This window comes from Panthera uncia (genome assembly GCF_023721935.1).
Source record: "Panthera uncia isolate 11264 chromosome C1 unlocalized genomic scaffold, Puncia_PCG_1.0 HiC_scaffold_3, whole genome shotgun sequence".
NCBI classification, from domain to species: Eukaryota; Metazoa; Chordata; class Mammalia; order Carnivora; family Felidae; genus Panthera; species Panthera uncia.
In genome coordinates this window covers 5300028-5316765 of record NW_026057584.1, presented here as the reverse complement: position 1 = coordinate 5316765, position 16738 = coordinate 5300028, and the positions used below count along the sequence as shown (strand labels likewise).

At 53.5% G+C, this 16738-nt stretch overlaps 1 protein-coding gene across 2 annotated transcripts in view; it reads left to right on the top strand.

Annotated features, from left to right (window-relative positions):
* Nucleotides 1-6: 6 nt before the first annotated feature.
* The window catches only part of AGAP1 (ArfGAP with GTPase domain, ankyrin repeat and PH domain 1), a 552490-nt gene continuing 535758 nt past the window's right edge, over nt 7-16738 (top strand). For both annotated transcript variants that reach the window (XM_049614625.1, XM_049614624.1), the window contains exon 1: nt 7-198. In XM_049614625.1, the coding sequence (XP_049470582.1) occupies nt 36-198 (163 nt within the window). In that variant the 5' untranslated portion in view covers nt 7-35. The remainder of the gene's footprint in view (nt 199-16738) is intronic.

Below are 16738 nucleotides of genomic sequence, written 5' to 3'. Positions count from 1 at the left end.
GGGGGGCGCGCGGCTCCGGGCGCGGCGCCTGCACCATGAACTACCAGCAGCAGCTGGCCAACTCGGCTGCCATCCGGGCCGAGATCCAGCGGTTCGAGTCGGTCCACCCCAACATCTACTCCATCTACGAGCTGCTGGAGCGCGTGGAGGAGCCGGTGCTGCAGAACCAGATCCGGGAGCACGTCATCGCCATCGAAGGTGAGGGCCGGGCCGCCGCGGGGCTTCTGGAAAGCGCGGGGGAGCGGGCGCCCCCGGCGCGGCGGGGTGCGCGCGCGCGCGTGTGTGCGTGCGTGTGTACACACGCGCCGGGCCGTGGCACGCGGCTGCCCCTGCTTCCTGTCCTGCAAGGCCGGGCGACGGCGGGGGGGGGGGGGAGGCCGAGGGCGCCGCCAGCTCGGCCGGGGAGGCTGGACCGGCGGCGTTCATTTGATAATGGGCAGCGGAGTCTCTCTTGTGTGAAAGTGGCTCGGTGCTGCCGCGTCCTGGGCCGCCCTAGTGACCCGACCGGTGGCGGGGCGGGGGGTGGGGGTGGGGGGAGGCAGCCGGAGGGGTTGGTGCCACCGGACCCGTGGCAGGTTACCAGGCCAGGGCCGAGCGTCTTTGCTAGACGCTGGAGACGTTTTGAGAAGTGCTGCTGGGCTGGGGGTTCTGGCCCGCGTGTTTAGTTGGGGCCAGGCCGCCCCCTTCCTGTCTTTGCCCCACTCGGGGGCCCTGTGCAGGCCGCCGAATGGAGCCCTTGCAGACAGCCAGCCCGGGTCGCAGGCTGTGTCACATCCAGGAGCGTGTCCACCTGCCTCTGTGCAAAGGCTGGTCTCCATAGAGTGTTTTCTCCCAAAAGCCTTGGGTCGTATTAGAAGAGGAGCCCTACCAGAAGGACAGGGGGTCCCTCAGTCTCTGGGTTTCACTTTCACACGCCCGGAAGGCCCTTTACTCTTCCCGCTGGTCGAGGGTGGCTACAGGAGAGGTGCGGAGCTCTGCCTCTCCTGGGCCTGCGTTCTCTTGGGATTAGGGACGGCTTTTATTTCTCCGATACTAGGCTTCAGGATTGTCTCCTTGCCCTGCCCGTTTTGGTCCGGCCGAGATCCACCTGGGGGAAGAGGTGGGCAGTCAGTGTGGAGTTCTACCCCAGCCACGCTCAGTCAGCAGTTTTTCCCCCTCGGTTGGCCAGAGATGGTACAAGGCCTGCAGGGTGGGCAGCGGTACAGACTGTCGTAACCAAAGGCCACTAGGGCCGCTGTTGAGGAGCACTGAGAATGTTCCAAGGCCTGGCAGGAGATTGTCCAAAAGCCTGGCTGCAGGCAGTCACCCAGCTCCCCTCCATCTGTGAGGGGCATCGACCACAGGAAGGCTTTGCTTTGGCATCGTGCATTCTGTGCAACTGGCCCCAGAGTGTCTTGCTTTGATGCTTGGCCAGTTAGATGGGGAGGGTGGATGTGGTGCTGACCTTCTTGGCATTTGGCAGCCTCACGGACTTGAACAGTGCCCCGGCCGGGCTGCTGATTGGCCAGCTATGTCCGTAGGGGACTCCGTAATTCACTGGGAGAATCTGAGCAGTGCTCCAGCCTTGTGTGGGACCTGGCTGTCAGACCACACGGCCGCCTTGTTGGCGATGTAAGTAAGATGTTTCCAGATTCCTCGAGAGGTAGACTCCCCACGTACCTCCGACAGGATTTGTGGGTGGCCGTGGGACCCGCATGCACCTGCCGACGGCCTGGGTGATACTGCATGAAGGTTCCTCTAGAGCCGGAGCCCTGGCTCTGTGGTGGTCAAAGTGAGAGAGGCACTCACTGGGCCTGTTTCCCTGGTTTCTCTGCAGCTCTCTGGCTGCATCCACAGAAGTCTGATGAAACATGATGAAAGCTCGAGACAAGGATTGAATGCACCTGACCGAGAGCACCTAGTGGCTGTGCAGAGACCTCTAGCTGAGTGATTCATGGCGCCTCGTTTTCATTTCTCATTCTTGAAGCCAAGCTCTGGGGTCTCAAGCACTCCCAGCAAAGCATCCTGACTTTCTAGCAAGAGGATGTGGTTACATTTTTCTTTTCGCTTCTTTCTTTCTTAAAAAAAAAAAAAAATCACGTGGTTCCTAGATGGTGGTTTTTGGTAGCTTGCTTTGGTACCTTTACCATGTGACAAGTTAAGCCCCTTCTTGGCTGGAATCTTTGTCATTTCTAATAAGGTTCAGAATCAGTGAACGAATCCTAGTTGGGGCTTTGATGTTGCTGTTACTTTTCTGTTAGAAAAAGGAATGTCTGTTTTGCATTTGGCTGTGAACGGAGCTTAGGAACCATTCAAATGCTCTTCTGTTCTTTGCCTTATTATCAGCAATGATACCACCTTTCATTTGTATAGAACTTTAGCAGAAATACTCTTGCATTTGTAATCTCATTGTGCGGCCCGCAGCAACCCGTGAGAATGTGGGGCAGCTTCATTATCTTCGTGTGGTAAAGGATGGCCGTTCAAGGAGGGATAATTTGACTGAGGTCATTCAGTCTGGTCTGAACCAAAGGATCATTTGAATGGAGAGCCTCGGTCTATAGCCTCCCAAAGCACCTTCCACTGCCCCTTCTCACGGAAGGCCAGTCCGTTTGCGATAACGACACGTTCTCCTGCTCTGTGCCAGTTTTAAGGTACGGTTGTGATTTATGTCTGTGCTCTTAGTGTTTTGGAAGTGGAGAGGATTGGTCAATTCTGGCAGGGCGACATTTTTTGCTATGCAAAGAACACTGTGCAGAAACACTTTTGTGTAGTTGTGCAGGGCTTGGGTTACTCGCTCTTACTGAAACCAAGAGCACTGCCACGGGGCCCAGAGACAACAGCTGTTTGCAGGAGCCCCGTGCTGTAAGGGAGCAGGTGCCTGGAGCGGCGGAGTTAACTCAGAGCATGCACGGATCTGCCCTGAGAGCCTTGCGGGTTAGGGTGATACAGTGGCAAAGTATATGTCTTTCTGAATTTTAAAATAGAGCCACTTCCCACCAGGAAAGTATGTGTACATCATAGCAGATAGTTTAAAAATCGTTTGTCCCGCCAAACGGAAAACAGTCTGCATCTGAGAGACCATCCAGCTAGGCCTACCGCCACCCCAACCCCTGTGTGTACGTACACAACATCGCATTCAGTTTCAGAGCTTCTTGGTGAACGTGTTGGGAGCACTTTCCACTGTTACGAGAAACTTTGGAGAGACAGTTTCTCGGAGTGATAATCCAGCACTTGGCTGTGCCATCATTTATTTAAAAATTTCCTGCTTTTTTTTCTTTTCTTTTTGGCGTTTCCAGGAATTTTTGCTGTTGGCCTGAGGACTGGCCTTGTCAAAGGGAATGGTGTGTAGCTAACGTCCGTTCAAAGCTCATTTCAAGGTGATCGTAAGTGGGTCTGGATCGGAAAAATGTCTCAGTGATGGGCTGAATTGCACGATCTCATTTGAAAGAGCTCACCAAGACTCCCCAATAAGAATGGGTCTGTGACCCTGTTTGTGGGCATGGGAAATGTGATTCTGTTTTTGTTTTAAAGTATTACCTTGTCCAAAAAAAAAAGGTATTTTTTTCCAATTTTCATTTCAGACTCAGATTTATTTTTTCTCCCAGATCTCTGGCTTTTAGGGAAGCATGGCTGTTTTTCACATTTACCTGATCAGATCTGTGGGGTTCCCCACAGGGGTGTGGTGTGCTCTGAAACGTGGCTTGTAGCCTGGGTATTCTCCACACCCGGAAATGAGTTCGGAACCGCTCCTTCCAGGGTGGACAACCTGTTGGGTTCCCCCCTCGGGTTCTCCTTTAGAAAGTGTGTTGGGTTGACAGGGCTGAGGTAAATGAGCCAGCTGCCTTCCTTGTTAAATAAAACTTGTCCTTCTCTTAGGGATAATGCGTCTTTCAGCATCGCACGTTGTGATTCAGCCTGTCAGCGGCCGAGCTGTGGTGGGGAATGACAACACACAGGCTCATTGAGCTGGGCCAGAGGTTGAGCTCCCAACCACCCTTAACAGGTGGCAGATTAGGGGGAACCAGGCTCCACACTGGCCCTGCCGCTGGTTTGTGTGGCTTCCTCTTGAAGGCTTCGGAGAGGCACAGTGGCCCGGTCCTTACCCGCAGAGCTCTGCTCCGGTGAGGGTGCTTTGACAGAAGGCTTCAAGGCCCGAGCGCCAGCAAGGGGGGGACCTGAGAAGTTGGGGCGAGGGACCACTTAATCCCATGGCCCAGCGGCATTGCCGAGCATCTGTGCACAGCAGAGTGAGACGTGCTTCCCCCATGTCATCTCCCATCATGCTGTTGGTGATCCCATGATGCCATCCCTGAGGTCCCGAAAGGGTCGGAAACTTGCCCCAGAGAGTTGACCTGGGTTGGTGTGACCTCCGCTGGCTCCGTAGCGCCTTGTGAGTTGGAGAGAGAGGTCCTGGTTCTTGATGGTTTCTGCGGGCTGTATGTGCAAACCGTCCCACGTCCGTGTTCCCTTCGCCCAAGGCGAGAAGGGTTTGAGATGCGGCATGTGGCTGCAAGTATTATGTTCTCTGCAGCCTTGCTTACCACGGCAGAACTTGTAAGAGTTGGTTTCTGTACAGAAGATTATTTAATCTGGTTGTTGCATATGTACGTGTCTGGGGAACAAATACCTTCTTCCTGCCTTGGATGAGTGTAATTTTTCTCTGCCAGTATGGACTGTATTCGAAATGTTTCAAGTTTAATCAAAGGGTGCAGGTATGGGGCCTTTTAGTTATTGATACAAATGTTGAGGTTTCTTCCTTAAAAATAGTTCTCCCTCCATGGGCTGGCGGTTCTGGCTTCCAGGTTAAATTTCATACCTTACCAGCATCTAAGTCCTCCCCAAACCAGGCATCCCTCCCAACCTGGCTCAGGGCAGTGTCTCCCCTACCTCTCCCAGGCAGAACTCAGGCCCCCTGCTTCGTGTCCCCGGCTTCCTTTGGCTCAGCTCCAGCCCGAAGGACTGGGAGCTTTTCGAGGGCAGAAATAAGGTCCTGTTCATTTTTTTTTTTTTTTTTTAAATCTCCTCAGTGATTCAGGATGCCCAGGGGTTGCTTGCCAGAGGGGCTAACATTTTCTCTGGAGTTTGGGTCTTTTTGCCCGTCATTGGTTGTATGAATGGCACTTATCCTCTGGCAGAAGTGGAAGGTGTTTTGAAACCTGCTGCAGGAGTACAGACGTTAGGGCCGGGCACCTTTTGGATCCGACGGGGTTTGGCTTGGGTGGAAATGAGTCCAGCTACATGTGGTATCTGGGGCAGAAGTGAGCTTTCCTTAGTGTGCGGAGGGAAAGGGAAGGATCTGCTTGCTGAATCCTAACACCTTTTTCAGCCAGGCTCTCCAGAAAACGTTGGTGTTTCTTTACGTTGGGTGTAAGCGAAGGTCAGACGTAGGCAGCTGACATAACGTAGCGTCTTCGTTATAACACAGAGAGCCGCCTGGTTCTGCAAGCCAAACGTGTGAATTACATGGAGGGCTTGGGAAAGCAGATTGCTGGCCCCCAGCCCCTGAGTTTCTAATTCTCTAGGTCTGGAGTGGGGCCCAAGAATGTGTTTTTCGAACAAGTTTCCAGAGGCTGCCCGTGCTGCTGGTGCAGGGACCGCACTTTGAGAAGCGTCACTGTGGATGGAAAAGCTCCAGCAGAAGGGGCGTGTTCTTTGGGCCCTGCTCTCCAAGGCTCCTCTTGTGCAGGTTACAGGTGAGGGGAGGGCCAGCTGCCAGGGAGTTGCTTAGGGCCACAGAACTTAAACCTAGTGGAGGAGGGATTTAAAGCTGGTTCCGAATGAATTGACATCGATGTCCACACTACCTCCTCGATGACGAGTGCCCTGTGAAGGGAGTGGTCGGATGGGGGGGGGGGGATGGGTGGGATGGACATCATCAAGGGGAGCCTGCAGGGAGTTAGGACCACTGATGTCCCATGTCCTTTAAGTCCTAGTCTGCTGTTCTGTGGATCTTCCTTCCTGTCTTCTCGGAGATTGTGGATATTTAGCGTGCATGCCCTCCGGTGTGTGATGTATTTAGATGGGGTTCCTCAGTATTCCCTTGTTCTGATAATTTGGCAGATGATGCGTTTTGGTATCGCTGGTTTGGAGCTACAAGAACATTTCAGGGAAAGAGGAGAGCTGTGTGTTATTAGCAGCTTGGGGAGGGGGGGGGTGCTGTCAGGGAGCCTGAAGGAAGTGACTCAGAAGCAAGGAGCAGCCACAGCGGCTGCAGGAACCTTTGCAACAGAACGTGTGGCCCTGTTACGACCACTGTGTTTTTTTGTCCCAAAGCAGGCTTTTTCTTTTCTTAAGACTAAAATCCCTTAGTTTGCATCCTTTTTTCCTGTGTCCCCCGCAGGTGTTTATAGTTTGTGAGTCTCGCTCTGGCTTGTTTTAACTACTGATTTGATCTTGTCTCGTGTTTCTCAACATTCAAACAAACCCGCGTCCCCCAGCCCCCTTCTCCCGACACCACAGATCCTTTGAATCCTTTGCTTTAAGTGATTGAGTTTGGCAAAGCGGATCAAGCTTAGTTATTTTTAAAATCCAGGGTTTGGGGGTTCTGATCTGGTGCTTAGCTGCATAATTCCTTCCCTTTGTTAAGTACCTTTCTCTGAGATGCAAAATGCACTGTGCAGATATTAATCTCCAATCTCTGCAGCATCTGTTATTTTTGTGCAGGGTATGGGGGCAAGGCTCTGCATGTGCAGTGGCGCTGGACCCCCTTCTTCTGGGAGCTCCGTGCCCCTGAGGGGCTGACGGGGAGTTTTGGTTCTTCTAACAGTGTGGGAAGCCTGCTTGCAGGGCTGTGTGTGGAGTGACTTACCCAAGATACAGCGATGACCCATCCAGAGACAGGGCAGTTTGGGCCCAGTCCCTCCACCTCCCTGGGCTCCTGCTCACAGCTGATCAAGGCCAGAAGGGGGTGTTTTGGTTGCCTCTGGGGCTTGTGCGGGAGGGAGAGCAAATACCGCCCCCCACCAGAAGAGGTTGTTAATGGACCCTTTGAATAACCAGCCCAAGAGCTTGTCTGTGTTCGAGGTCGGAACGTTTTCCATGAAGAGCAGACTAAATATAGGCTCTAGGGTGGGGACCAGGGCCCAAGGGGGGGCTGTCATTGCTTAGATATTGTTTCTTCCACTGGTAATCAGAACTTGCCACCAGCCCGGAACAGGTGGCCACCCTAAGCTGTCTGGGAACAGATTGGTGTTTTTGTTTAACCAGGGGCTCATTTGCAAATTTCACACTTCTCCCGCTGTTTGATGGGGATTGTCTTTTTTTGGGCTGCAGTGTTGGAGTATTTGTACAGTGTTTCTACACAAGCAACTGTCTCCTCTTTAAAACTGCTCATGCCGTCTGGTTGTCATTAGCATCGTGGTTAGAAGCTGCTTTTTATTTTTCATTTTTTAAGGGTGGGAAACACTTCTCATGGTTCTGGGAGAAGAATTCCAAATAATTACCGGCCATGTTCACAAGTGATTTATGTTTGGTCTTAGAAATGTCAACATTCAGCGGGCTTTCGCAAAGAGAACCATATTGATTTCCAGCTTAGGACGCAGCCTCACCAAAGCTACCGTTACCATATTCTCAGATGATAGTCTTGAAGGGAGAGTAGCATCTTTAGGAAGTAAGTGTAGTTGAAATTCAGTGAGTTTCACTTGAAAAGGGACTTACCAACAGTATCGGGGAAAGGAAGAAGTTAGTTAGAAAGTTTTGTTTTGTTTTTTTAATCAGTGCCTTCAACCAAATAAGGCCCAACTTAGTTCCCTAACGGGCTTTTTACTCCTGAAACACAAGCCCAGAAGCATGCTGTCTGTGTGAGGGTGGTCGGTGGTCCTCAGCAAGATTTGGTAATATAGGTAAGCTAATTACTTGCTAGCTTTTGTACTGAAAAATAAATTGATTTGGTGAGAGCCGATGGCCCTGAGGTTCAGCTGTTTGTGTTTCCAGTTGTCCTTTTCTGTGGGGGAGAGCTGGCATATTTTCCAGGGAGGGCACTTCCGTAAGCCTGCCTGCCCACCCACCCTTTGTTGTTGTTTTTAAGGATCTGGGGTGCTGCTGTGAGCCATGATTCCGTCTCCTGTTCTAACAAGGCCCCTGGTAGCTCAGGCTGGTGAACCTGATTTCAGACAAACAAACAAGAGCATTGTTTTAATTTCGGCATCAACAGGCAAGTCTGGGGCTCTGATTTCCCACGTGCTATTATTATTTCAAGTTTGGGATTGCCGGGATTGAGACCACTTCAAACTCCCTAATTTTTTTGAACTCTTTATTTTATTTTATTTTTTTACATAGCACATAAATACAGAAAGACGCCCGAGTCATAAGGGAGGAAGTTTTCACAACCCGACCATATGTGTGTAACCCGCATTCAGATCAAGAACCAGAAGGTGGTCGGCAAGGCAAGACCTATCTGTGTTGCATGTAGTTAAAGGTCGCCTTTGTTTTTTTAGTCTGCTCTACCATTGATAGGCATTTGCGTAGTTTCCTCCTTTCTGCTGGTACAACAGCGCCTCTGTGCACATTCTCGTGCCTGACTTTTGGTTCCTGTCAGGTGCCTGGGAGTGGAGAGCTGTGTCGTGTTACCTGTTCTCTCTGGTTGGACACAACCAATCATGAAACCACTGTATCTGGTGGGCAGCCCCTATCTGGAGAGACCTTTCATTGCTGTTCAGAGTTCATTACATGACACTCAGGTGGCTTAGGTGCTGCATTCGTCCTTTGATTTTTGTTCTTTCCATTGTTTGTTCATAAACAAATGTTTAAGTGGCTAATAAATTTCCGGCACTGTCTTAGACTTCCGGATTTTCTACGAGCTGTTAAATCCTTGTGAGTTGAATAAGTACAGCTCTGTAAATAGGGAGCTGCCTGAGTGAAACCCTTCACCAGGAAGTACTTTTCTTTAAAACGTGAATGGCACAACTCCCCTGAGACCAGAACGGGCCCCTTTCAGCTCTCCCTGGCTCTCGGCAAATTAGTAATCAGTTGGGGTACTCTATCCCGCCGATCCCAGATCCCAGCCTGGCCAGCATTGGTCTCCCCACATCCATCCTGGGTTTTAGATAACCCTTGGATCTGTGTTGGCATTTGAAAGGAAACTCATTTTCTACTCTGGGCCTGAACTGTTCTGTGGCCTTATAGTTGGGTATTAGCACTACTCAGTTTCTGTTTGTAGCAATTACGTGCAAGGCAGGAAAGAAACAAAAGCTAAGTGTTGCCAACCGTGCTACTCTCAAGGGGTTATTTTCTTTGTTCATTCTGCTGTGTCCTGGAACTGCCCATCTCCCTCCACAGAGGCCCGCTGAGGCCATACCTGGTAGCTCATAAGGGTGGAAGTGTGTGAGCTTCTCCAGTGGCCTCACAGAGCAAATGTTTATTTTGAGGGATGGGGGTGGGAGGGCTCTGTTTATCTTCCCTGTTTAGCATGGGAAGTGGCTAGTGTGAGAAGCAGTAGGCACAGGATTTTATTGAGCACCTACAAGGTGGCAAAGGGGAATTTTTTAATTTCAGGTGTGCAGATGTGTGGGACCTGAGCCTTCTCCCGGCACATGCCGGATCTCGCTCAGGAGGCCACAGGGATGCAACCTGAGATCATGGGCAGCGTGGGGGGAGGGAGGGCTGCCTCCCAGGGGATGGGATTAAACCCAACCTGGAAGCCGGGTAGGAATCAGGCACCGGAGGGCTTTCCGGCCGTTGGGTAAGAGGACTGAGACATCTGCACTGAATCCTCAGCCTCCAGAGAATCGAGGAGGCCAGGATGAGGGAGAAGAGCCTTACAAGCCCCAGAGAGCAGGTCGAGAGCACTTTGGGCAGTGGGAGACCACTGGTGATGGATTTCTGCGTGGGGAGGGCAGTGCTGTGACGCTCAGCGGCGGCCGTGCAGCCTGGAAGCTGTGTTGGCCGCTGCAGTCGCTGCGGTCGTGGCGAATGGCAGGGAGGGCTTGAGACTGGGAACCGCCTCCCGGCCCTTGTGGCGGAGGGTGGGGGTCTGGGCGGGAAGGTGGGGACACGGAGACCAGGTCCGTGGGATGCTTATGGAGGTGCAGGCCCGAAGCCGTGTGGGAGCCTCAGGATGGGGGGAGGGGGGCGAGAGACTGGGATTCGATCCTGGGAACGCGAGAGTGGGGCCGTGTGGTGGGGATTCCATCTTTCGATGTCCTGAGGTTTGGCCGGGGGAGGTGCTTGGCCACGCGCGGCAGGTACCCAGGGTTTGTGGAAGAGGACCCTGTCCCTGTGGGGTTGGTCTGCATATGTCGGTCAGGAATCGCCCTGTCTGTGGGACGGGCCCAGAGGCGGGCATCCGGGGTGCATCGCGGCCCCTCCCCCCTCCGCAGACTCTTGGATGGGGGTCTGAGGCACCTGCACGTGAGCCCCCTGGGAGCGTGGCTGTTGTGCCTCTCTGTCCAGGAGCTGAACCGGTGCACATGGGGACTGCTGTGATCGAGCTGTGGCTCACAGAGCCTGGACTGTGGTGGCCCTTGAGGTCCTGCTCGTCCCGCCGGTGGCCTCCTGGCCGGCGGTGCCTTTCTCAGAGTGGATACCACATGATGCTTGAGTGATGCATCCGCCTGTAGCTACATCTAACTGTCTGTTCATGCGCATACCGAGCGTATGTCTGTGTCTATCTGTTGGGTGTCGGTGAGTTTCACTCAATGGCTTGAATCCATAGACCCGTGGAGCCGGGTGCCAGGACTACAGAGGGGAATGGGCCGTTTGCCGTGCGTAGACCGGGCAGGCGTGTGCTTTGGCCCGGGTGCGTAGTGGGCTAGGTGACCTAGAGGGGGCGCCATGAAGAGGCCTAGGGGCTCCCAGAGGGTGCCCTGCTTGAGCCCCAGAAGGTGGGAAGCTGATGACATGGGGGAGGGGGTCGTTGACAGACTCGTCATCTCGTGTCAGCAGGAGGCCTTGGAAAACTCTCATCTTTGCCGGAGGGAATCTCACGGTCTTGCCACAGAAAAGTCAGGTTCCAATTTTTTCACTTAGGAAATTTCAGTTTTGAGGAGCCTGGGTGGCTTAGTGAACTTAAGCATCTGATTCTTGATTGCAGCCCAGAGATTCATGATCTCACGGTTCCTGGGTTTGAGCCCGTCGGGCTCAGTGCCGACAGTGTGGAGCCTACTTGGGATTCTCTCTCTCCCTTTCGCTCTCTGCCCCTTCCCTGCTCACATGCTCGCTCTCCCTCTCCCCCGCCCCCCCACTTTCTCTCTCTAAATAAATATTTAAAAGACATGTTTAAAAAGTCATTAAAAAAAGGGAAAATTTCAGTTTTACCAATGTTTCTCAATTTGTGTTTGTCCTCATGCTGGGGAGTAAAATGAAAAGGTTACTTAATCTCATTTTGCCCATCATCTAAATCTAGGGTTTTTTTCCCTGCTTCAGACTCCCCAGGCCCCACACTGTTTCCCTAGACCCCCAGCTTGCCCGGAGAGGCTTGGGTGCTGCTTAAATCCTGGCCAGGTGTGTTTTGTGCCTCTCCCTACAAGTCTCTGCGGCCCCACCTGGAGGCCAGGTGAGGTCCGGATGTGCTGGCAGCCCAGCTCCTCTTGAAAGTGGTTCAGAATTCCAGACTCAGACGTGAGAGCCCGCGTTCTAGAATCCCACCGTCTGCTCCTGATGGCATGTCGGCTGTGGGGCACTCAGATTTTTCATTTCACAGACTGCCTGGTTGGAATGAAAGAATCCCAGAGTGCTGTGGTCTTCCTCGTCTGGGGAGATCGGCACCCCCCGACTTGTTGAGATGAATATCGGGGCTCTTTGTGTCGAGCTGCTCACGGAGTTGACGGACCATCACCCCAGGCGCACCCCCTTCTGGGGTCTGCTTAGGGAGGGGGATATGCCACTAGCCTAGGGTCTGGGATTCATACGAACAAGGCGTTTTGCTACTAAGAGATGAAATTTGTGGCTTAACCACAGCCCTGGGAGGCTCTCTTTTCCCCACTGTTTTGTGATGAACAGTTGGAAACGCACAGAAGAGTTGAAGGAACGTGTAGAGGGAGCTGCTCTGTTCTCACTGCCCTGCTTCTCTACTCTGAAGTGTTGTATCTCTCTCTATCCATCCAGAGGGTTGCTGTCTAGCTCTTTCTATAGAATGCAGAGTTTTCCAAGGCTGGGCCGACGAGGGCTAGGAATCCAAAGGATTTGTAGAAACAGTGCCAGGCAGGGTGTTGTGGTGTCAGGTTCCAGGCTTAGTGTCGGCACAGTGGGGTCAAGGCCCTTACTAAGTGTGGGTCCCACATGCGGGGGTCTCATTCTGCAGGGGAACTCCGTTTCACTTGTGCTTTGGAAGGACAGCTTTTTGTTGTGTTAATCTTGATTCAGTTTATTTCTTTACGGTTATGTGTGAGAGAGAGAAAGAGAGAGGAGGAGAGAGAGAATCCCAAGCAGGCTCTGTGCTGTCAGCACGGAGCCTGATGTGGGGCTCGAACTCACGAACTGTGAGATCATGACCTGAGCCGAAACCAAGTCAGATACTTAGCCAACTGAGCCACCCGGGCACCCCAGTCTTGGTTCAGTTTAGATGTGAACCCAAAAGGAGACTTTGAATTGAACTCTGAGTTGAGTTCTGCGGCTCGATGTGTGTGTTCGGGAGGGCAGCCCCTCCTCCGGCCTCAGTGGTTTTGCGGGGGTGGGGAGGGTGGCTCAAAGGACTGTGGTTTTCGATGTGGCCGATGTATTGATGTGCAAGACAGGCATTTTCTTGCTTAACTGGTTTATACTGTGGCCACTTCCCTGGAAATCGAATGATGTCATAGCGGATCACAGCCATGGTGACTGTGGCCTGTAAGGCCTGGGGATCTAAGGCCCCCACCTCAGTGACTGGCCATGGAATTCTTGGCAAATACGCGTCCCTTTGGGCCTCAGTTTCAGAATCCATACGATTGAACTTTGATCTCAGGCTTCCTCCTGTCTCTGGAGTGGCTGCTGCGGCCTCATCCGTGACTCATCGTCCCCCAAAATGACCGGGTCTGGTGGAGGTGGAGGGGGGAGGTGGGAATGAAGGGTGGGGAGGAGATGGTCCGACGAGGCCAGTCTGCCCTAGGGCCTTGTGTTGAATGGTCTCATCCGAGTATCCCTCCTCCAGCAAACTCCCGAGTGAGATTCCACTCAGGAGAGTAATACCCAGCAAAGGGAAGGAGACACACTGGTGTGTGTGTGGAACCCATGGAGCACGTGGAGGGACAAGCACTAGTGTGCCTCGTGTAACAGGGGTACGTCTGCTGAAGGCTTCTGACACCTGGGCGCGTGCCGGGGTGAGCGGACGGAACCTCACGGGTACTGACCTCCAGTGTTCCGAGGTCCCCTGGTCCCCCATACTTAGGGTGGAAAGCAGGTGTGCGGCTGTCTGACCTGGTGATAGTGCGTCAAGGTTGTCACGAGCACATGGTAAATGTTGCCGGTGCGATTAATGAGTCTATTACGTGCCCGACTTACACGGCAGGTTTTCAGGCACAACCGAGAAGTCTAATTAAGCTCTCCATCACCTCCCTGGCTCGTGAGTTTTAGGGAGCAGCCTCCAGAATTGGAGTCATCCTGGCCCTGAGTTGGGAGCTGAATTACAGTGTGATCCCTGTCTTTGCCCTGTTAATTGCAGTGTTAATTACAGAACCTGATTGGCCCCAAATTCCTGTTCTCCAGAGTGGACGCAAACGGGGCCTGTCTTCCTGAGTTGTCCGTGAGCCGTGACCTCACAGGGGCTGATAGTCGGCGGCTTCCTCCTCATCTGCCCCCTGCAGTGCTGTCCACATCCTGCCCAGAGCTGGCCAGACCCCGCGGCCTTGGACCCTGCGGCCGTGGACCCCGGCGGCCTTGGGGGTATTGAGTCAGCAGATTCCTTCCCAGATCCTCTTGCAAGGCTCCACCACAGCCCTCTGCTGCCGCGTGCGTGTCGCCGAGTCCCCTCGGGGCCGGCCCGGGTTCTGCCAGCCGGTCGGACTCCACTCTCCTCTTCTCAGGACTTCAGCATCCCTGCTCACAGCCCCTGCCTTGGTTTCCATGCCAGATTTCTGTTCGAATGGGCCCGTGCGTCCAAAATCTCTAGCCGGAGCCCCGGCTTCGGTTTCCATTTTTGTCACAGTCGTGTGTTTAGCGTGAGCAGGCTTTGAGCTGAGGGGGATTTATGGCAGACCGTGTCTAGGTTGTCACCTCTTTGTCACTCAACGAGGGAAGGGTTGAGTTTCTGAAGAAAGGGTGGTGGCTCTGAGTGCCCCTCCCTCTCTCACAATTACCCTCCGGCCCCTGCAGTGGGAAAAGCTTGACTTTTGAATGCGTCCTCTGCTGTGAGACAGGGAAACTTGGGTTCTTCCGGTTCAGTGTGTGAAAGAACGTTCTAGTCTCGTTCGTGGGTTATCATGGTGGAAGACGTTTCCAGAAGACTTGCCTCGTACGTTTCATCGGGTAGTTTCCTAACGGGCAGCCCAGATTCTCCTTACTGCTTGCTCCCCTCCTGGTACCAAAAAGCCTCTTGTTTCTGGGGCTTTATCTTAAAGGCCACTTTGCAGGGGTGAAGGGACGTCTGCCTTTTCCACCCCTGTGTAGATGGACCCCCTGTTCATCCCTCCCTCTTCTCCTTTGTGTGGTGTGTGTGTGTGTGTGAATGCACGAGGGAGTCTTCCCCTGTTTTATCCTGAGAACAACCTTGGCCACCTCACCAGTGGCTTGTTCGCAGGAAGGGTGGGCGGTGGAGAAGTGTGTGGACGGTCTACACTGGGGTGTACATCTCCTCCCACTAGAGCACAGTTCCCCACCCTGCTGCAACCACATGTTCCTCCTGAAAACAGTCCCTGCCTGAGAATTCTTTAGGAAGATACCACATAAAGCTAATTGCGGTGAACTTCTCCAGAAACTTGTGTTTGGAAGGTCCATTTTCCATGGTTACTGTTGCCTTGGCTCTTGTTACATAAGTCCTGTTAGATCCTGGGGTTTCTGGAGCTTGGGTTCCAATATTTAAAAAACATGACTTAAACCTTAGCGATCATGATACTGCCTTTTTGGGGCTTTCTGGACATAAAAACAGGAATCGTAATCAGAAACCTGAGTTTATTTGACCAAGAGTTTCTCTGTTGGTTTGAAAACGTGCCCCTGGGAACACTCCTCAGTGGAAGCCGTCAGGGGCTGCGTCCACGTGAGCAGGGCCACCGAGCCTCGAGGCCACCGACGCAAGCCGGGCACTTAGACTTGTTTTCCCCAACCCAGATCCACGCTGGCCGGTTCCCCCCCCGCGCTCCACGGAGATGGGGAGCCAGGGGCCGGTGGGCAGGGGGCTGAATGGACAGGACGTTAGACTGAGGCCCCAGCCGGCCGCCGACGGAATCTGCTAGAGTGTGTTTTCCTGGTATTTTCTCTACGAGCGTTGTGATCTCGGGGAGATTCTGTCTAGGCTTTTCCCTGAGCTCGAGGGAACCCTCGGCGGCAACAGCCTCTTGCTGATTCTTTGTCCCTAGAGCCCCAGGCAGCCAGGTCCTACTGGGCTGGGCCGACTCTTGGAGCCGAGCCCTTCCCCAGAACTTCCTGCTCTCTCGTTCGGGGATCAGCTGGCGGTCACTCGTGGCCGGTTTCCACGCCGAGCTTGTGTACCTGGGAGGCCCCAAGCGAAACGAGCAGCTGCTGGGAATCGGGCAGGCGGTCAGTTCACGGCCACTCACGAGCCGTGCGCTGTGCCAGGCCCGGCACCGGTGCCGACTGGCCGAGCAGCCTCCGCACCCTCCTCCCTGGCGGTTCCGTTCCAGACGTCAGCTCCCGTTCGTTTTTAGGAAGAGGAGACCTAAACGGCCGTTTACCGCTGGGGAGAGGCTCGCACGGCCGAGGCCGCTGCGGGGGTCCGGGTCTCCCCGCGACCTGGGCACAGCTCTGCGCCGGCAGTCAGGCGGGCGGCTCACGGGTTTGCCTTGTAAATGACACCGTTGCCTGGAGGCATCTCTGACAGCTGCTCCCGCTCCGGATTCCAGAAATTTCTACGAAGCATTTCACGACCGCTCTCCCAGCTCCTTCCTCTTCTTCACTTAATAAAACCCGTAATAATAGCTCCAGCTGTTTAGTGAACGTGAGCCGTGCCCGGGACCCCGTGATCAGGGCTTAAACCTGCTTTGTGTCATTTTATCCAGGTCCCCCCGGGGACAGAGGTGGTAGAACCCCCATTTTACAGGTCAAGAGCCTGAGGCCTAGAGTTTAAAGCCAGGCCCAAATGCACCCACGCCCAGGAGCTGGCCGACTCAGGATTTGAACTCGGGAGTCACGGTCGTGATGTGCTGATGAAACAGGGCGGAAACCTCTCAGATCAGCCCCAGCCAGGTCTGCAGGGGCACAGGGGGCCTCCCCCTTCGTGGACCGTCTTGCAGCTTCCGGTTTGTGATTCGAAGCTCGCATTCCCACCTCGCCTTTTAATCACTACTGAGGTGGTGAAGAAGGGAGCAGGCGCTGGGTCACTTGTACTCCCTTGCTGAGGTTTGGGGGTGCCCGGGCACTGGCTGGCCGTTTTGATTGCTGGAGGAGGAGAGACGATGGCAGAGCTGGCTGCCTGCAGTGACGGGTTCGCCGCCTGGGACAGGGACGGTTTCCAGTTGGTGTCCGCTGACACTTCACCCGAGCTCAGAAAATCTGCAGCACCTTTAATCTGGGTGGGTTGGAAATACGGCTGTTAAATTTAAGCCCCTCGAATTAGGTGACGTTTTAATAATGGAGATGCTAGCACGCAGTTAATTTTTAACATGTATAAATAGAAGCTGCTTTTCCTCTGGGCTATAATTAGCATAATAGGCAGAATTGATACCCTGAGAATCCA